The sequence below is a fragment of the Sus scrofa genome, chromosome 2 (assembly GCF_054392235.1).
Source record: "Sus scrofa isolate SSC_HxYL_T2T_F1_AM1 chromosome 2, Sscrofa_HxYL_maternal_Yorkshire_Landrace_v2.0, whole genome shotgun sequence".
NCBI classification, from domain to species: Eukaryota; Metazoa; Chordata; class Mammalia; order Artiodactyla; family Suidae; genus Sus; species Sus scrofa.
The window spans coordinates 116821869-116841658 of NC_139384.1; the positions used below are offsets into that span (position 1 = coordinate 116821869).

A 19790-nucleotide genomic window follows, 5' to 3' on the forward strand; every position below is an offset into this window, starting at 1 on the left:
TGGTTGCAGTGCCCTCTTTTTTTTTTTTTTTTCTTGCCAACCCCCACGGGGATTGGGACCACAGGTGGAGCCCACTCACAGGCCCCCAGTGGTGGCAAGCCACACATCCCTCTGGCCTCTGAGACGACCACTGCGGTCTGTCCCTGCCACCTGTAGATCATGCAAGAGGCAACATGTTGCACTTAGCCTCCTAATGCCCTTAGTCCACACAAGAGGTGCCTGGCCATTGGTAGCCTGCAAAAGAAGCACCCAGTCTTCCCTAAACAAGCAAGAGGCTTCTCACTGCCCTTAGCCTGTGCCAGAGCCACCCTGCCCTCAGAGCCCGCAAGCATACACACGCTCCAGCACAGGGAGTTTCCTATGGCAGTCTGCTCCTCCTTCTCTCGCTCTCCCCAACAATGGCACCTTGCCTCTCCTGCAGGTCTGGACCTTCTCCTGGGTTCCCTCTGCTGTGGTGTTCCACTCCCCAGCCTGTAGCATACCGCTCCCCTGCCTATGGCACACAGCTCCTTAGCCCCTCAGGCTGTCCCCACACAGCCAGCCCCAGTCCCCTCCCTGGGACTGACCTCCAGAGCCTAAGTCTCAGTGCCCAGCCCCTGCCCAAGCATCTCAGGCTGTGGTGTCCAGGCCGGTAGTTCAGATGATCTGTGTGGCTCTCACTTTGCTTTGCTGTTCTCAATCCAGCTGCTGTGCTTTTCTCAGCAACTTGAAGGTCCCTCCAACTCAGCTGATCTTTCCGTTAGTTAGGTGGCTTTCCAGGATGTGGGTTCCTTTTCTCCTTCACAGCTCCCTCTCAGGAATGCTAGTCCTGTCCTGATTCCTTTTCTCTCTCTTTTTTTCTTTTGTTCTACCCAGTTATGTCAAGAGTATCTTGCCCTTTTTGGAGGTTTAAGTTCTTCTGCCAGCATTCAGTTGAGGTTCTGTGTGAGTTGTTTTACATGTAGATGTAGGTTTTTTTTATGCATTTGTGGGAGAAGGTGAGCATAATCTCTTACTCCTCCACCATCTTGCTCTGCTCCCTGAAATTCAATTTTTAATTATCTTGAATTATTAGTTGAAAATGAGCTATTAACATTTTTCTTTGTGAAATTTTCTTTTAGTACTAACCTTCATCCATTTTACATTTATTTGAGACTTCTTATAGTTAACAATTTTTACAAAGGTTCTGGAAAAGCAAATAGGGCTCATTGTGTCTGCCACTGGCCTTGTGCACCTAACCTCAACTCCATCTTCTGGAGCTTAAGAAACAGGATTTTCTTTTTCATATACAGAGAAAATAGGGCAGAGGTACCTTAAAAAGAACCTTTTCTTTTATTATTTTAACACTGTACCCGAAAAAAATGGAACAGATTATCTTGCCTTTCATGAAGCTGTGGGTAGCTTTATAACTTATCCATAAATATGATTTTTAAAAATGAGTTTGCATAAATCTATTGGCTGTCTTAATGCCCTTTGAATTTTAGCTATGACTTTTATAACCATATTTCAAAAATATGACTTCAAGTAAACCAAATCATAGTTTTTATGGTATGTCTTAAGAAGGCTGCAAGACAACAGAACATTAATTTTTGAATCATGCCAGCTAGGAAACAATCCAGTTTTAGATACATCCTCTTGAACAAGTGACTTAAGTTTTCTAAGTTTCCGTTTGTCATCTGTAAAGTGGGGATGATATTTAACTTGCAAGATTTTTTACAGAGCCAAATAAGATAAATAAGTACAAGGTAAAAAGATTATAAAGTATTCATTATTTAGAAAGTAGTACCAATAAACATTATTAGAAGGATTAGATAATGTTATTGAAGTTGATATTAACTCATAATTTTAAATTAAATGTGTATGACTTAAATGTTAAAATCCCACATTTATTGTCTTCTACAATTATGAACCCAGGTTTTTCTGTAGGCTTCACTATCCAGAGTAGCTCAAATGTGCAAGACTCAAAGGATAAATAATATTATAAATATATATGTATATATATATATGTACTACATTTGTGTTTAAATATTAGGCACATACTTACAGGCATAATGTTATATTGTGTATGTGCATGTGTACATATGTGTATATCAGTTATATTCCCAAATTAAAGCCATAACCTGTAAATACAGTTGTGAATTTATTTTAAAAATTCAATCAAATATATTACTAATACTATAATCACTGTTTTTCAATGTTGGTAAAGTCATCCAAATTTTTAAGATTGAACTTGTAAGATGATGAAACTCCTCCCAGGTTAAAAGCTTGTTCCACATCCAGACTTTTTGTGTCACATGCTAAACATTTGCTGAAAGTTGGATGAACACCTAACTACTTAGGAGTTGGAAGAGTTTTTTGTATTACATGTAGTCATTACTTCAACTTACTTAAATGTAGACAGTATGACATCAAGCATCTTCCTTATTTGTATCTTTTATTCATAAAGTAACTAATCTATAGTTATCATGCTCTCAGCTTATTCAGTCAATGCTGGACTGTACCATTTCATGATTTCTTTTCCAGAACACCTTTGGTGGAGGCACAGTTAAAATACATTATTCTAGCTTTGCTGTGTCTCACTCAAAAACTTTTTGCTCTATGGTTTGTAGATAAACATCAGTGTTCTTTACGTTCTTTTTCAAGGATGTCCAGCTGCACAGTAAATGTGGCTTCTGCTCTGTTCATGGCCACAGAATAGGCATAAGCCCCTGAATCTGAAGCTCTGACCACTTCAAAGATGAGTGACTGAGGCCCTATTAAGACATTATCATTTTGTAAAAATCATCTGTTTGAACTCGTTTTCCACTTAAACATGAGGAGCTGGCAGTCCACTCATTTTGAAGTTTGTTCTGCCGACTCTTCCTTCTTCATTCCCCATGTTCTCTGGCATTTGAATGAAACATGGTGGGTAAAATTTCTCCTGGACTGCATGCTGACTGTTCACATCTCCCTGTGAGGATGACCTACTTTTTACTTGTGACCTAGGAACCTGCAGTCATAGCTGTTCTGAATTGTGCTGTGGTAAATCTTGTGCCTCACTGTCATTTGAGCTTGATGCACAGCAATCTGTGAAATACCTTCTCCTCAGATGTTAGCTGTCAATTTCCATGATGAAGAAGCTGTCCTACATTTCAGCTTTTTCTCCAAACCTTGAATCAAAGCTTTTTTTAATTTTTTTTTCTTTTTGGTCCTGTGTTTCATGGGTGGAAATGCTTGGTATGAGTTTAACATTTGCAGTGTGGCATGCTTATTAGCACTTATAGTTTGGCCAACTGAGGGTTTTTGATAGTTGAGAGTCCAGAGTGAAAGAGCTTTTACTGATGTCATCATGCTGTGTTGATGATATGGAGCCAAGGAAACTGCTTAGGAACTGATTATAGGTGGCTGCAACCCTCTGGCTCTAGCTGGAACCAGAAAGCTGCTAGAGAGAAGCAGGAACAGCAGAGGAGGGCATGATGACGTGAGAGATCATTGCTGAGGCAGAAAATCTTTGCTCTGAGTACTGGCAGGGATGCATGAAAATGGAAGCCTATATTTGGTCTGGCTAGTGGAGGTGGAAGTTTCTATAAAATGTATGCTTTTATATTCACTATTCATCTTGTGAATTATAATACTAATTAAAGTAGAAGCAGAAATAATTTTTAAAAACAGGAAGGACAAACTATTTCCTCTAAGACTTAAAGTCAAGTGCCTAACAGGGTTTAGTATTAAAATGTAATTTAAAATAATAACTTGAATTGTAGAAGTATGCATTAAATCTCATAAATGCTTTACAAATGGGCTATAATTTGGGGGTTATAATAGTTTCCATTCAATTTGAATTTGTAAATACTGTGATGGATGTTTTAATTTATACATGTCCAAGGCTTCCTTGAAATATGTTTATTTTAAGACATCCTAATTATTTATTTTGTCTTACGATGATGTGAAAACAGATCAGCAATATATGGTAGAGATCAGTGGTCCTAGGAAGTTAATTAAAACTAAAAGTGCTCTGTTTAAAAGTCTGTTTCAAACAAAAATGTTTTAATTAAAGTGTGTGTGTGTATCTAAAAGGAAAATTTCATGAGTTTGGGAATCAGAAGACCTAACTGCATGGCCTTGGGCATGTCAAGCCTTGTGACCTTTGACTTCTTCATTTCTAAAATATTAGATAATAAATGCTAGAGAGGTTATGGAATAAAAGGAACTCTCCTACATTGTTGGTGGGAATGTAAATTGGTGCAGCCACTATGGAAAATATACGGTAACATAGTATAAAGATTCCTTAAAAAACTAAAATTTAAGTTTCCATTGTGTATATATACACAACATCTTCTTAATCTAATCATCTGTCAATGGACATTTGGTTGTTTCCATGCCTTGGTTACTGTGAATAGTGCTGCAGTGAACATGGGGCACATGTATCTTTTTCAAGGAAGGTTTTGTCCCCCTGGTATATGCCTAAATGTCCATCATCAGATGATTGGATTAAGAAGATGTGGTATATATACACAATGGAATACTACTCAGATATAAAAAAAGAACAAAATAATGTCATTTGCAGCAACATGGATGAAACTAGAGACTCTCATACTAAGTGAAGTAAGTCAGAAAGAGAAAGACAAATACCATATGATTTCACTTATATCTGGAATCTAATATACAGCACAAATGAACCTTTCCACAGAAAAGAGAACCATAGACATGGAGAACAGACTTGTGGTTGCCAAGAGAGAGGGAGAGGGAGTAGAGGGAGTGGGAATTTTGGATTAATAGATGCAAACCTATTGCCTTTGGAATGGATAAGCAATGGTATCCTGCTGTATAGCATTGGGAACTATGTCTGGTCACTTGTGATGGAGCATGATAATGTGAGAAAAAAGAATGCATACATATATGTGTGACTGGGTCACCTTGCTGTGCAGCAGAAAATTGACAGAACAGTGTAAATCATCTATAATGAAAAAATAAAAATCATTATTAAAAAATAAAGTTTTCATATGATCCTGAACACACATCCAGATAAAATTCTAATTTGAAAAGACACACATCCAAATGTTCACAGAAGCACTCTTTACAATAGTCAAGACATGGAAGCAAACTACATTTCTATCAACATAGGAATGGACAAAAAAGATATGGTACATATATACAATGAAATATACTCAGCCATAAAAAAGAATGAAATAATGTCATTTGCAGCAACATGGATGGACCTGGAGATTATTATACTAAGTGAATTAAAAGACAGAGAAAGACAAATATCTTATGATATCACTTATAAGTGGAATATAATAAAAATGTTCATAAAACAGCAACAAACTCACAGATTTCAAAATCAATCTTATGGTTATCAAAGGGGAAACCGTGGTAGTGGGGAGGGATAAACTGGGAAGATGGGATTAAAACATACACAATTACTATATATAAAAGAAATAACTAAGAAGAACTTACTATATAGAAGAGGGAGGTCTCATCAAGGTACTGCAAGAACCTATGTGGGAATAAAGAATGGACATACATATACGTGTAACTGATTCAATTTGCTGTAAACCTGAAACTAATACAACATTGTAAATCAACTACATCCCAATAAAATAAGTAATTAATTAATTAATTTTAAATGGTAGAATACATACCTACTAGTGTATGTGGCTCTGGCTAGCATATGTGTTCCAACTCTCATGGGCCCTAGTGACACAAGACATGACTACAGTGCATGCCTTAGGCTTTTTGTAGTCACTTTGACCTTGTTCTCATTACATATCCCGCTACATTCTACACTTGAGTCTCAAAATTTTATTTTTGATTCTAGGTGCATGTATACATATTATTTTATTAATGAATATGTTTACTACCATGCAATAGTTATTTTTTACTTCTCGTTTTCACAAATAAAACAAGCCTAAGAAAAATCCACTAAACTTTTCTTATAATAAACATACACTGGTTTGCAGGAAAGTTAAGGGAGTTCATCTGATTTTTGTATCATCATCTTGAATTAAATACTGACTCTTTACAATTCTTATAATGCATATATTTTAAAATTTAGCCATACCAGAAAAAAAAGATGTGATTTTTACTCATATTTCACAGATGAGAAAACTGAGCACTAAAGTGTTTAAGTATCTCATTATCAAAAACAATATTTAAGTGGTGGAATAAGGATTTACTCCCAAGATCATCTGACACAGGACCTTCACTGCCTAATAACCACTCTAGTATAACGTGGAGTGGGAAGGGTTACAGATTAAGTGTGATCAGAGATATGTAACTAAAAATCATCAAGATTTTAAAAAAGGGCCCCTCTCTAATCTTAAAACAAATGGATTAATCTCTCTGATATTCAAAGGAATTAAGCATTTTGACTCCTCCTTTTGCACTCAAGTGTAATAAAGTCATGACTACTATAATATCTATATTCTCTTACTTACATAGATCCAAAACCAAAGATTTTTTTTCTGGCAAAAATAGAGGAATATAACTTTCTCATTTTAATTTATGTGCTGAACTAAAGTTTTAAAACCTTAAAACAATACACTTTTGTTTAAGAAAAACAAAAGTGTTGGGGAAATAACAATAAAAAATAAATTAAAAATAAAGGAATCTTACTTCTTTTATTTCATATCTCACTGCCCTTTATTAACTCCTTATTTCAGAGTGTAAACTTTGTCATTCTTGTCAAAAATAATTTTTAAAATTTTGCCATGGACATATTATGCACATATATATAAGTGATTGTTGTTCACCAGGATTAAATCAAGGTATGAAAACAGGAAAATAGAACGCCCTATTTGAGTCTATGAATATACTGAAGTTTTAAGAATATGTTAGTTATTATATCTGACATTCAAATGAGCACTTTGTCATTATCTGTTTTTTTCTACTATCTCTTCTAGATAACCATCTATCTATACATACACATTTATTTATAACACATGTAGAAATATATATGTGTATGCATATATGCTTATGTATTTATACACACACACACACATATACACATATATATATAGAGAGAGATGAGACACATTAATTTAGTCCCCAAAATAACTGGGTACCTATAGTAGTAAACTTTATAAATGCTATAAAGGAAACAATGCTATCCTTGCCCAACAGCATGTTATAATGGAGACTGGAGGTTAGGAAGACAAAATCATTACTATCAACAAATATTTAAAACATATGTGATATAGGCACTTTCTAAATTCAAATGAGTGTAAAAATTAAGTGTAGTTAATTAGAGTCACATTTTCAAGGCAATGAGTCTTATGCAGGGAAGACCTTAGATGTAAAGGATACATCTAAAAGTATGAAGTAAATTTGAGATTACCACTACGGAAATGAAAAACACAGAACACAGCTGGTCCTCTGTATCTGTGGGTTATTCATCTGTGGTTTCAACCAACCATTAATAGAAAATACAAAAAAAAAAAAATTCAGGAGTTTCCACTGTGGCACTGTGGGTTAAGCATCTGGTATTGTCACTGCAATGGCTTGGGTTGTTGCTGTGGCACAGGTTCAATCCTTAGTCAGGGAACTTTCACATGTCACAGGCACACAGCCAAAAAAATTTCCAGAAACTTCACAAAAGTAAAACTTGACTTTGCCACATAACTATTTACCTAGCATTTATGTTGTATTTACAACTATTTAGATAGTATTCACACTGTATTAGATATTATAAATAATCCAGAGGCATTCCCATCATGGCTCAGTGGTTAACGAATCCAACTAGGAACCGTGAGATTGCGAGTTTGATCGCTGGCCTTGTTCAGTGGGTTAAGGATTTGATGTTGATGTGAGCTGTGGTGTAGGTGGCAACACAGCTCGGATCCCACGTTGCTGTGGCTCTGGCATAGGCCAGTGGCTACAGCTCCGATTTGACCCCTAGCCTGGGAACCTCCATGTGCCGCAGAAGCGGCCCAAGAAATGGCAAAAAGACAATAATAATAATAATAATCCAGAGATGACCAAGTATACAGGAGGATTTGTGTAGGTTATATGCAAATCCTAAGCCATTTTCTATAACAGAGCATCTGCAGATTTTGGCATCCTGGGAATGAGTACGGACAAGGCGAAGTCCTGAAACCAAGAGACAACTATACTACATGAAACACTGTATGAAAAACATGTAATAATCTGAGTTTCATAAGACATTCTCAGGAAGTCAACTTTTGGGGAACATAAAGGCAACACTTATTTATGTAGAAGATTCAGATGTTAAAGTAAGTTAAATTGATAGACACAGAAATGTTGGACAGCAGAATAGGTACTCAGGATGAACCTCACTGAGGAGTCACAGGAGATATGGTGAGCCAGAGGTGACAAGGAAAAAGTTTTGGGAAGATCAGAAGTAGGTTTCACCCATCCTCTGAAGCCTACTTTAGTTTGTAGAACACTTCATTGTCAAGGAACAACAATATTTGTTTCTCAATGTGGAATAGACTGAAAACTGGCTACAATCCCTCAGTCCTCTTTATGTTTACACTCTTTCAATGTTCCTTTACATTTCTTTCTATCTAGGAGTAAAGTTTATTTTTCCATCACTTGAATATGGGTTGTCTGTGTGACATGGTTGACCAAGAGGATGAGTGTAAGTGACAGCATGCCAATTATGAGTGTAGCACTCAAGTCCAGAGTCACTTCTCCTCTCTTTCTTGAAATCCTTCCCAGCTGTCATATAAACAAGTTTCAGCTTATTTGGTGAAGAGAAGAGAGAACAGAGAGCAGAGACATCCTCCTGGCTACATTTTACTTAACCACTTCCAAGTTGACCATATTGTTGAGCTCAGACATATGAATGAGTCATGCCAAGACAAGAACAACTATCCAGATATAGCCAGCCCAACTGCCAAATCACAAAGTCATGAGTTAAACAAATGGTGTTCTTTTAAAACACTAAGATCTGGAGTTGTTTGTTATTCAGCAAAAGCTAACTGATACAGGTGGTCACTATCCTCCTGGTGGAGGAAGATGGTTACTGTGGTTTATCACACAGGCAATCTAAAGTCATTCCTATGTATATGAAATAAATTTGACACTTTACTCAATTATAAGATAAACTTTTCCATCAAAATGTATTAGACAATTCAAAGGTATCAGTCCTGCTTCTTCTAAATTATAGTTTAAAATGAATGTGCATTGTGATTTTAGTTTCTAATGAGTCCTGGATTACTGCTCCTGCCATATGAACACCAGGAGCTTTCCTGATTGTCCAGTTTGTTTTTGTAATAATCACTACATTATTTTACATTAGAATGCCACACAATTGTCTAAAACATCAAAAAGAAGAAAGGAATTATTCTGCATAAAATATTTCATGTATTTTTAGGTAGACTCAGTGTTACTGCAGACTGAAAAGCTTTTTAACTTTTCATGTGGTTGCTGTTCCATGCACAGGCTCTGTGTGTATGTGTGCATCAAATAATGAATGGCAATATAAAGCAAATTGCCTTTCTTATGGCCCAATGTTAATTAAAACCAAATGTCCTTTCCACAATGCTGCTAATGTACGTTAATTATTCTGTCTTGTGCAGATGTGACAAGAGGGAATGTGTAATTATTAAGGGGGAAAAATACACATTGTACCAATAATTGTCCACAATGTGAAATACTACTGCTTTTCCCCTATGAGTAACTTGAATGCTTGCCAAGTAACCCTCTCTACACCATTTAAATGATGTAAATTGTTCTTTCACAATAATATATACTTAGAATTACCTTCTAATGGAGTTTAACTAAACATGTTTATTTCCATTTACCTTACTTTTACATCTTTAAACAATGCAAAATCACAGTAAGTTTTTAATGTTTTCTACTGGCATAAATTTAAACATAAAAAAATGAGTGTTACTTTACAGAAGAAAGAACATTGACAGCAGTCATAATTAGCTCTGAATGCTAACCTTTTCAATTTAAATTTGGGAAAGTCTGTTTGCTTTACTGAGATTAATTTTGTCTATTAAGTTGGGATAAGAATACTTACAGGAGTACTGGATGTAATGTGGTTGAAAAGGTTAAGAGATAACATGTATAAAATGGCCAGGTGACAAGTCATGTCTCCTATAGTGCTCAATTATTAGGAACAGAAATTAAATCCATTAAAATGAATTTAGATTTTTAGACATTTGAACTGCTTCATCCTCAATCTCAAGTTATCTTTATGTTTTTTAAATCCTTTACCAGAGATCACCTCTTCTACTTCTAAATAATGATATTGTATGATAAACATCGAAGGACCTCATCCAATCAAATGTTGACATATCAGGAAAAGAAACTCTCTGAAGAACAGCCACTGTCTCCTAGAGACTTTGTGTTCCCTTCCCAAAGGAAGAAGCTGGTGCTCCCCAAACTGATGATGAAAAGAATGACTGAAAAGAAGCAGAGATCACTTTTCAGCCCAATTTTGGTAGTTGTTTGCCTGCAGCTCTGTTTCATAGCCCATTTTTCAGTATTCTGAAAGCCAGCTGTCATTTCTAACAGGGGCTTTTGATTCTGACATTAGCTTCTGCGGTAATTTAAGAGCAAATGGCTACCCTAGTTAATCATTTCCTCCTTGTTGTGGAAACTCTTTCAGATTCTGAGTTAGAATCTGCTTTTTGGCCTTCAGCCAGCTTCCAAGTCACTTAATTCCCTGTACTGCATGTCTTTCTTGTTAAAATACCTAGAGATTTTTCTATCTCTTGGATTCATCCCTAACTGGTACAGAATCAAATGTTTTTGATAAGGAATAAATTTGTCCAACATAGACAAATGGTAGGAGAAAAATAATGATAAAGAGATAGATTACATTTAGAGCATAGAGATTCTTAAATGTGTTGGTCAGAACTAGAATTCATTCTAAAATACATGAGAAGCCATTTGAGCAGAGAAGTAGTATGATCAATATGTACTTTAAGAAGATAATTTTGCAGCTTGTGAATGCTAGACTGGAAGCAAGTGGTTTGATAAAAGCTGTTGGAGCTGGCATCTATCACAGGATAGAGTAAAAGATGAACCTCTGAGGTAGGGTCCTTTCATAACCAGTACGTACAAAATTGTTTTCATTAATATTAGAAGAATAACCCAAAACATTAACATTTATTTTTTGTATTACAGCCAACAGCTGTCATTTTGTTTAACAATTTAGGAGTCTATTTATAAAAGGTTTACCAGCTGACAACATGGACATGGCAATATGTAAATGAATGAGTATGAAGTACATACATCAAGTATCAATTTCTCTAACAGACGGTTCCAGGCAATATATATAAGTTCTTAAAGCTTAAATACACATGTTGTTTTAATTAAAACCATAAAACATTGGAAGAATCAAAAATAACAAATATTTCCCAGTAATAAAACCAAGTATACCACCTTGTATGAATACTCAGCACACATTAAGTTCTCTCACTTTCCATCATATCCAAACACTGAAACACCCTGATATTCCAAGCCAAAGCCAGGCATGCTCCAAGACTAGAATATGCCCTTAGGTACAGATAGCTTATCTATGAAATACCCAAGCAACTCTGACCAATAAGCAAACTGACTTGTATCATTTGAGAAGACAAATATTCCCTGGTACATCAGGTAAAAGGAAAGTTAAAATCCAATTATGGAGTCCAGGGGGAGGGGGAGATTTTTGAAGAATATAACACTTGAGATGGGCTTTGAAACAAACATGGAAGAATGGATGGAAAGAGTATGACAAAATGTACTTGCAAGTATGGGGAAAGAAGGATATAAGGATTTAATGGAGGTTGGGCCTATATTGTGGAGGACAGGAAATGGCCTGCTGAGAAATCAGTAATTGGTGGACTATAGGAAAATTTTAAAAGGTTTAAAGTGAAGAATTGATCAAATAAATAATTTACAATAAAAGTTTGGTATCAACACAACATTTATAGATGGAATTCCTCTGAAAGATATGTTTAACTTTGCCTCTCTAGGGCAGGTCTCCACAGAGGTTTTCAAAAAAAATTTTTGCAAACATTTACAAAATTGGATATATCACAATTTTAAAGTGCAGATTTCTGGCTTTTTTTTGGGTTTTTTTTTTTAATCTTTAGTTTTTTTTTTTTTAATCAGAAGATATTCAAGGAGGAAGCATAAATTCACATTCAGCAAGTGTAGTAGGTTTAGAGAGGAAGATTTAGTATCACATTTTGAGACACCTGAATTAGCGGCTGTGGCTTTGCCCTGCATTTTATACCTTCTACCAGTACATTTCACACCTTCTACCAGTACATTTCACTTACCCATGGCTTCAGTACACCTAAAATCTGCTATCTCCATTCCTAGAATACACCCTGTACCATATAAGTCCACAAAGTGTCTTAAACAGTCCAATACATTTGGCTACCACAGGATTTTCTGCATAGGTATACCTTGTTCTACTGCACTTCAATTTACCAAAGGCTCAGATGACAGTTAGCATTTCTTAGCAGCATGGTATTTTTAAATTAAGGTGCATACATTGCTTTTTCAGACATACTGTTCTGCACTCTTAATAACTTTCATATGCACTGGGAAACCAAACAACTTGTGTGGCCTGCTTTGATATGGTATTTGCTTTATTTCAGTGGTCTGGAACCCAAGCCTGTAACACCTCTGCGGTATCCTTGTACTGTTATCCAGATAAGCTGATAAATTATTTCAAGTCTATTTTCTCAAGCAATTGCTCTGGTTAAGAATAAATAAGAATGTTAATGAATTAAAGAAATGTAAATTTAGAAGCCAAACTTTATATTTGATTATGTCTTCATATTATTTTAAAGGAAGTTTAAATCCATTACCTGTATTATCAAAGCAGAGGGAAAAACTCTCATTTAAAAGTTGTATACTCAAAGAATGCTAATTTATTACATTCAGGAGTTATAATAAAGTGTCTATGTGTTTATTTAATTTCACATTCATATTTAAATCTTACATGAATATTTTATCACTATATTGAAAGATTTTGCATTAAAATAATTACTTTTTGATTATAATACATAATAATTTAACTAAATGAGCGTCTCTGTATAAAGGCACTTGATGAGGCATATTTGGGTCCTTGATCATAAAAATAGTCAGGAGGTTTTTGGAAGTTTAGAGGTGCATAGCTCAGACATTTAGAATCCTACAATTTTGACACTGTTGGATTGATTGCTTTCTGACTAACTATAAGGTAAAGTCAAAGGAAAGGCAAAAATGAAAAAGGACACAGCTGGGCATGATGCTCCTGCTGGCTGCAAAATCAATTCCTGGTACCTGAAGGGAGAAAAAGAGGAGAAGGGATTTCCATACCTTAGAGATGTGTTGTGTCAACCAGAAACTCAAGCAAACACAGGTGAAATAAAAGTACATGTTCCTGGGTTTTGTAACTTTCAAGTTCTAATATGGTATGTTTGTACCAACTGTTTACATATCCATTGAATCAGGCCCACAAGTTTAAAAATAATTATTTGCTCATTGAAATAACTTCATAAAATAAAGCAAGTCTTTAGCCATTAAATCAAAACATAATAAAAAGTTAAAATAATGTCATTGCTGAGTGTGCATGTACAGTCTGTAGAATTAAGGGCTTTTTGCTGGTAGTTTGATACCAGGAACATCTTACCGGTCACCTCTGATGGTCCTCACTTGAAAGCATGTGTGTGCACGTGCACACACACACACACCATGAAGAGATGGATGTACAAAAGAAACAATATACAGATTAAAATTACAGGGCTTAGCCTATAGGCTAAATCCACACCATGAAACAAGGTCTGGTAAAGGCTGTGGTGTAGTACATAGTTTAATGGAAACCCTTACCTCCTGTTTCTTAAACTTTGGATTCATTTTCTTCACCTGGCTCCCTAATGGGAATCAAAGTAGCAGAGCAAATGACATCATCAGATATGTACAGTCAACTGGGTCAAACCTTAACCATATTGAAGTGAATGGTACACAAAGGAAGTAAAAAATAAAAAAGAATATAAGAAGCACAACAGCTTTAGCGCAAGGACCTCACCTTAAAAAGTACAACTCTATTAATGCCTTGGACTCACGCAATTTCATCAGTAGCTTCTCCTCTATAGGAAGTACTGGGGGTAGGTGGGGAGAAGGAAGCAGAGACATTATTCTAAGCCTTTTTTCATACTGCATCCTTATATGGCATGTTTCTATTCATTGTATAAGTTCTGTTAATGTCTGAATTAATAAAATTAACTTCCTAGAATAATCACCACACACCGTATGTATTCAAATTCATAGATTTTAAGTATATCTTCTGAGAGTGTATTATGTCTAAAGAACATGGAAAAGCATCTCAGAAAACAGCCATTAGTGAAGAGATACAAAGTTTTAGCATTTTGGCATCTCATTTGGAGATGTAGTTCTGGACTTTAGGAATTTCAAATTATTCCTCTGATTCACAGACAAAGCCAAGTTCAGTGAGGCAGTATTATCCATTAAGAAATATTTAACTCAATAATAGTCTGGACCAACTGGAGAATGAAGAAAAGCAATTTAAAAGAGCACAGCATCTAAGAATAATGACATATTCACCATAACAATGAATAATTTAGATGGCTATTAGTCACAATTATCATTGGTGGGCAAAAGCAAATGGAAAATTATATAATTTCATGGATACTAACTGCATCTTGGCTGAGGAAGAGAATTTCACACACTTTCTGAATTGAAGTACCATATGACAAAACAACTATTTGGTCATTTGTGAACTCAACAGAGTTTTAAATTACATAATTGGTCTTTTTTATAATTTTTAACATTTTATTTTGCAAAATTATATAGACATACCTGCACTCAGCTTCAAAAGTTTATAGGGCAAATATTATTTCACCTAAATCCCCACCCAGTTTCTCCTATCACCCCACCCAGGTTATTGTGATGGAGATTAATACATCCTATCACGTAATGTATAAATCCTATATTGATTTATCATTATGTTCACTTTTGATATCAATTCTTAGTTCTCATTGTTTTCTCAAATAATTGAAGTAAGGGAAGTGAGCCATACTTACCAAGATATATCACTACATTGCTTGTCTTTTATGAATATGGTATTATGGCTAATTGGTGAAATAAAGGTATTGAACATATTTCAAGCTGCCCCAAGTGCTTAAAATCATTATTTCCATATATCACTTATAAAAGGGCTCAATGAATGCTTGTGGAATGAGTTCAAAGAATCTGTAATTTATGCCCAATTACTCTTATAAAATTCATGTCAATAAGACATGGAAGCAAACACTCACAATATAAAAGCTATAATAGTGCCTACCACAAATTGTCAGAAATTGAATGTGACAGTGTATGTAAAGCACTAACAAGTCGTGGCCTGTGATGTACTATTAAATATTTGAAATTAATATCTGTGTCCTTGTTTGTTATTGACAGTTATTTTGCTAATAGTAACCAAAGAAGGATGAGGATTTGAAAACTTTGCAGGGGCAGCCTTACCATTCATGGCCAAAGAACTCTTCAAAGCCTTAAAAACACTTCAGAGCTTGGATCTATTTCTTCTGTACCATGGGTATCAAAAATAGCCTTTTATCAACTGTACTTCAACCACAGTGAGAGAAACTTAGTTTTGTTTTCTCAGGACAGGATCTCCAAATACTCTGGATATCAACTACGTAAATATTCTAAGAGTGATAATCAGTAACTATGGCTCTCTTCCCCTTGAAAATTTGCCTAGAATTCCACTAATTACTGAGGCAGTATGCTCCTGTTCTAGATATCTAATCACTACAAGTAATAATGTCAGCTTGGGAGAGAGACTGTGCATGTGCAAAGAAGTGGGAGGGTGAATAGAGTTCATTATTAAGAGTGTGTCAATAAATCGAGAATAACTTTTAAGAGAAAATAGAATTAAAACGTTTGTTATATATTTCAGTAAGATAAACATGTTATACTTTTGTTATATATTTCAGTAAAATAAACATGTTATAACTTTTGTTATATATTTCAGTAACATAAACCATGTTCCTGCAAGAAACCAACAGTCTAGGTGAGTAACAGACTCTAAACCACACAAAGAAAAATCTGGCAGCAACGTAACACCATCTACTTTAGTTCAAAAATATAAATGTTATATTAAAGTCCATAATTAAAATAATTAAATCTATAGAAAAATATAGAATATATATATGAATACTCTAAGGGATGAATTTATCTTTTGGTTTGAGACCTCCTTCAAATATGGAGATGGAAGCCAGAGCCAATTGTATCCAGCAAATATTTGATCATATTCTGAACCATGTTAAGTTGAATCAATTCATTCCTCTCTCTTGTTGAGTTACATGAATGCTTTAGTGAACTTGGGCATAGTAGAGGTTATGCTTGATTTTTTAGAGAACTGTGTATAATGTTCTTTACATTCTGTGTTTTTTTTTTTTTTCTAAAATGCTCCAGGTGTTCATATCTTGAAAACTATGTAAGCCATCTGTAATAGAGAGTTTCATTTAGGGGGAAAACAGCACAGGATAGAATGGCACTTTTTTTCCACCCAGGTCTCAGTGAAGAGTGAAAATTCACTTAAGTGAAAGTTTTTATGAGGCATGAATATTGCTATTAACAAGATACTAGGAAGTCAATTTACTGATGATTTATGGATGATCATTTCACATATTTAAGTTAAACAGACATTTATTAAATACCTGCTAGGGATGAAGCACTTTACTTAATACTTTAGACCTGCCCCTGAAAAGACTATATTACAGTGAGAAAACATAGAAATATGAAAGCATAGAAGAGCGGCTCCTGGCATAACCTAAAAGGGCTCAGGATGTTTTTCATATGACCTTTTATCATCAATAAAATACTTTATTACCTCAAGTATAAATGTATAATTACTTGTGTAAGTTCATTATGACTAGATTGCAAAGTCTGTAGGGACAGTGAAAAGTCTGTTTTTAAGAACTTTAACTCCAGAGTCCAGCATAGAATTTAGCAAACAGTATGCACTCTGTTAATGAAATAGCAAGCAATATGCGTTCTAAGTTGTGATAAAAAAAAATAGGTTGAATTAGCTGGGCAAAAATTTGCTGGGAAGGGCAAGGCTGAAGAGAAAGAAAGATGGGAGAGGAAATTTGTGATAAGGCTTTGTTACATTGAGTGAAGATTATAAGCTAAGACATGAAGCAAGATGGACATGGGGTGCCACACGTGTGTGCCCCAAACAGGGCAGGAGATGGAGGCTTGAAAGTTAAACAAGGTCTAGTCCAAAACATGACAGGCTGTGCTTCCCTTGGAAAGGTACTCACATCAATGCCTGAAGGACAAAGATGATACAGACTTGCAATGATACTATCACTACCTTTTCAAATAAACCAAACAGGCTTGGGAGTTCCTGTTGTGGTTCAGTAGGTTACAAACCCCAACAGTATTCATAAGGATGTGGGTTTGATCCCTGGGCTTGCTCAGTGGGTTTAGGATCTGGCCTTGCTGTGAACTGTGGTATAGGCTGGCAGCTGTAACTCTGATTCAACCCCTAGCCTGGGAACTTCCATATACCACAGGTGCAACCCTAAAAAGAAAACAAACAAACAAAAACAGGCTTAATTATTTTGTCACTGATTAAAGCACACTTTCACACTGAGCCAATATGGTCTCTGAACAATGGATTTAAGCCAATGGATTTAAGCCAAGAATAGAAACCCTTTTGCTGAGCTGAGGCTTTTCGAGTTTTTCAGAAGGGAGGTTTAATAGCATCACATGTATGGCTTAGCTTGTGGTAGAGAGATGACAAGAGATACTGCATGTAGTGAGATAATTTATGAAGTAAATATAATAATTTCTAATAATTTACATGAAATAATTAGTCTACATTAAAAATCAAATGCCACATGTAGCTTTGTTTTATGACTGCTGATTAATGTATTTGTTGGCATCTTAGTCGGTTTTCTAATGTATGTATTTGTTCAGTTTCTATTTCTTACTTCTTATCTTTACTGCCTTATAGTAGAACTTGCTGCAGTTTATTTTAATTCTATAAGAAACAGTCTTTACTATTTATATACTCAGTAAGATTTCAAGGCACTGAACTTCCTTTCTAGAAACTGGGTTAAATATTTTAATATTTACAATCTTTTATATATATGGCTAATTCCTTCAAGTCTTTTGATATATTACTATCATACTACATGAGCTGTCCTAGATTAAAACAGTGCTTATTTTAAGCTTAATTGATTAATTAGGGTTTTTTATGGAGACAAATAAAATACATTCTTTTAAACAAATTCCCTATGATCATTTTCCTTTTACTTGTCCAGAGAGAATGGGATAAATTCATTACTATTATCTCCATTTTTAATTATTTTTCTTTATTAATATAAATGCATATATTCTAAGGAAAGGGTTACTGTGTGTTTTAAATCTCAGATATGCTTAAATAATTTTATCCCAATGGCATTTTCCTTTCAGATAGTTTTGATAAAAGAGAGAGCAAGTGCCTGTATACATCAATTTTTTCATTTACAATGTTTAAAAATTGAGGTGAAAGATATTGTCTTACAAAAATATATTGAGGAGTACCCGTCATGGCACAGTGGTTAATGAATCCGACTAGGAACCCTGGCTTTGCTCAGTGGGTTAAGGATCCGGCGTTGCTGTGAGCTGTGATGTAGGTCGCAGATGTGGCTCAGATCCCGTGTTGTGTGGCTCTGGCATAGACCGGTGGCTACAGCTCCGATTCGACCCCTAGCCTGGAAACCTCCATATGCCGAGGGAGCAGCCCTAGAAATGGCAAAAAGATCAAAAAAAAAAAAAAGAACACACACACACACACACACTATATATATATATATATATATATATATATATATATATATATACACACACAGAGAGAGAGAGAGAGAGAGAGCAGAAAACTAAAACCAAGTACTCAAAGACCATCAAACAAAAGATAGTAAACCAGAGGTTAAAAGTTTGATTTCAGAATTTTCTAATATGTATCACTTCAGACCCATCACAAAGTCATGCAAACCTAAGGTCAAGCATCAAATAGACTGCATTTTTTTTCACACTTTGATATACAAAACATTTAAGTAATATTTCCATAGCAGAGAGTTTCTATTTTTCTACTTAAAGATTTCCAAATATTCATGCCTAATTATACTCGTACAGTACCGTGTCAGTGATCAAATTTTTTCCCCAACATCATTATATCAATATCATCTATTTAAATTTAAGCCATGTTCACTCTTACCTCAACAAATTTTTGTGTCCTTGAATACAATAATATGCAAATAGTCTTTTTCATATGACAGTAGTCACCCACTAATTTTAGCATCTTCGATGGTTCTTGCATACAATATTTCCTTATTTAGTATTTGCTTAATGGCAGTTTTCTATTTCCACTGTCCCATCTACATTCTACTTTTAAGGAACAGCCACTCTTCTCTATTTATTTATATTTTTCACTTATTCATGTTTATAAAGAGGATAATGAAATGTATATTTATATTAGTCCACAGTTTATCCATACTTTACATATCCATAATTTATCATAAACTGTTCATACTGTATTATTTATTTTGTTACTCAAATTGTCCTAGATTTGGCCATTCTTGTGTCGGTGCTAGGGTCTTTTTTTGTATAACCATATCATATTTTTGAGCACTTCATTAATTGGCATTCTGATGTTCTAGGCTCACCTTGTAATTTTCCTAACATCACTGGAATGAAAGATTTTTTTCCAAGACGGCTAATTTTTTTTAAATTGGAAAACAGTATCTAGAAACTAAGGTTTGGATGGTTGGTATGATCACTGTCAGTAGATACTAAGCCCTATATACAATATGATTATTGTTGTTTCTGTATAGTTTAATTTTTTTACCTTATACCCTTAATTG

At 34.9% G+C, this 19790-nt stretch overlaps 1 protein-coding gene and 1 pseudogene across 14 annotated transcripts in view; both read right to left on the reverse strand.

Annotated features, from left to right (window-relative positions):
• The window catches only part of LOC110259429 (uncharacterized), a 904175-nt gene that overhangs the window by 469612 nt on the left and 414773 nt on the right, over positions 1-19790 (reverse strand). For all 14 annotated transcript variants that reach the window (XR_014838422.1, XR_014838423.1, XR_014838424.1 and 11 more), the window contains one exon: positions 5416-5455. Coding sequence is in view for 10 of the 14 variants with exons in the window: in XM_085014126.1 (XP_084870252.1) it covers positions 5416-5455 (40 nt within the window). In the remaining 4 variants the exon portion in view is untranslated. The remainder of the gene's footprint in view (positions 1-5415; positions 5456-19790) is intronic.
• On the reverse strand, positions 2161-3576 carry LOC110259426 (myotilin pseudogene; annotated as a pseudogene).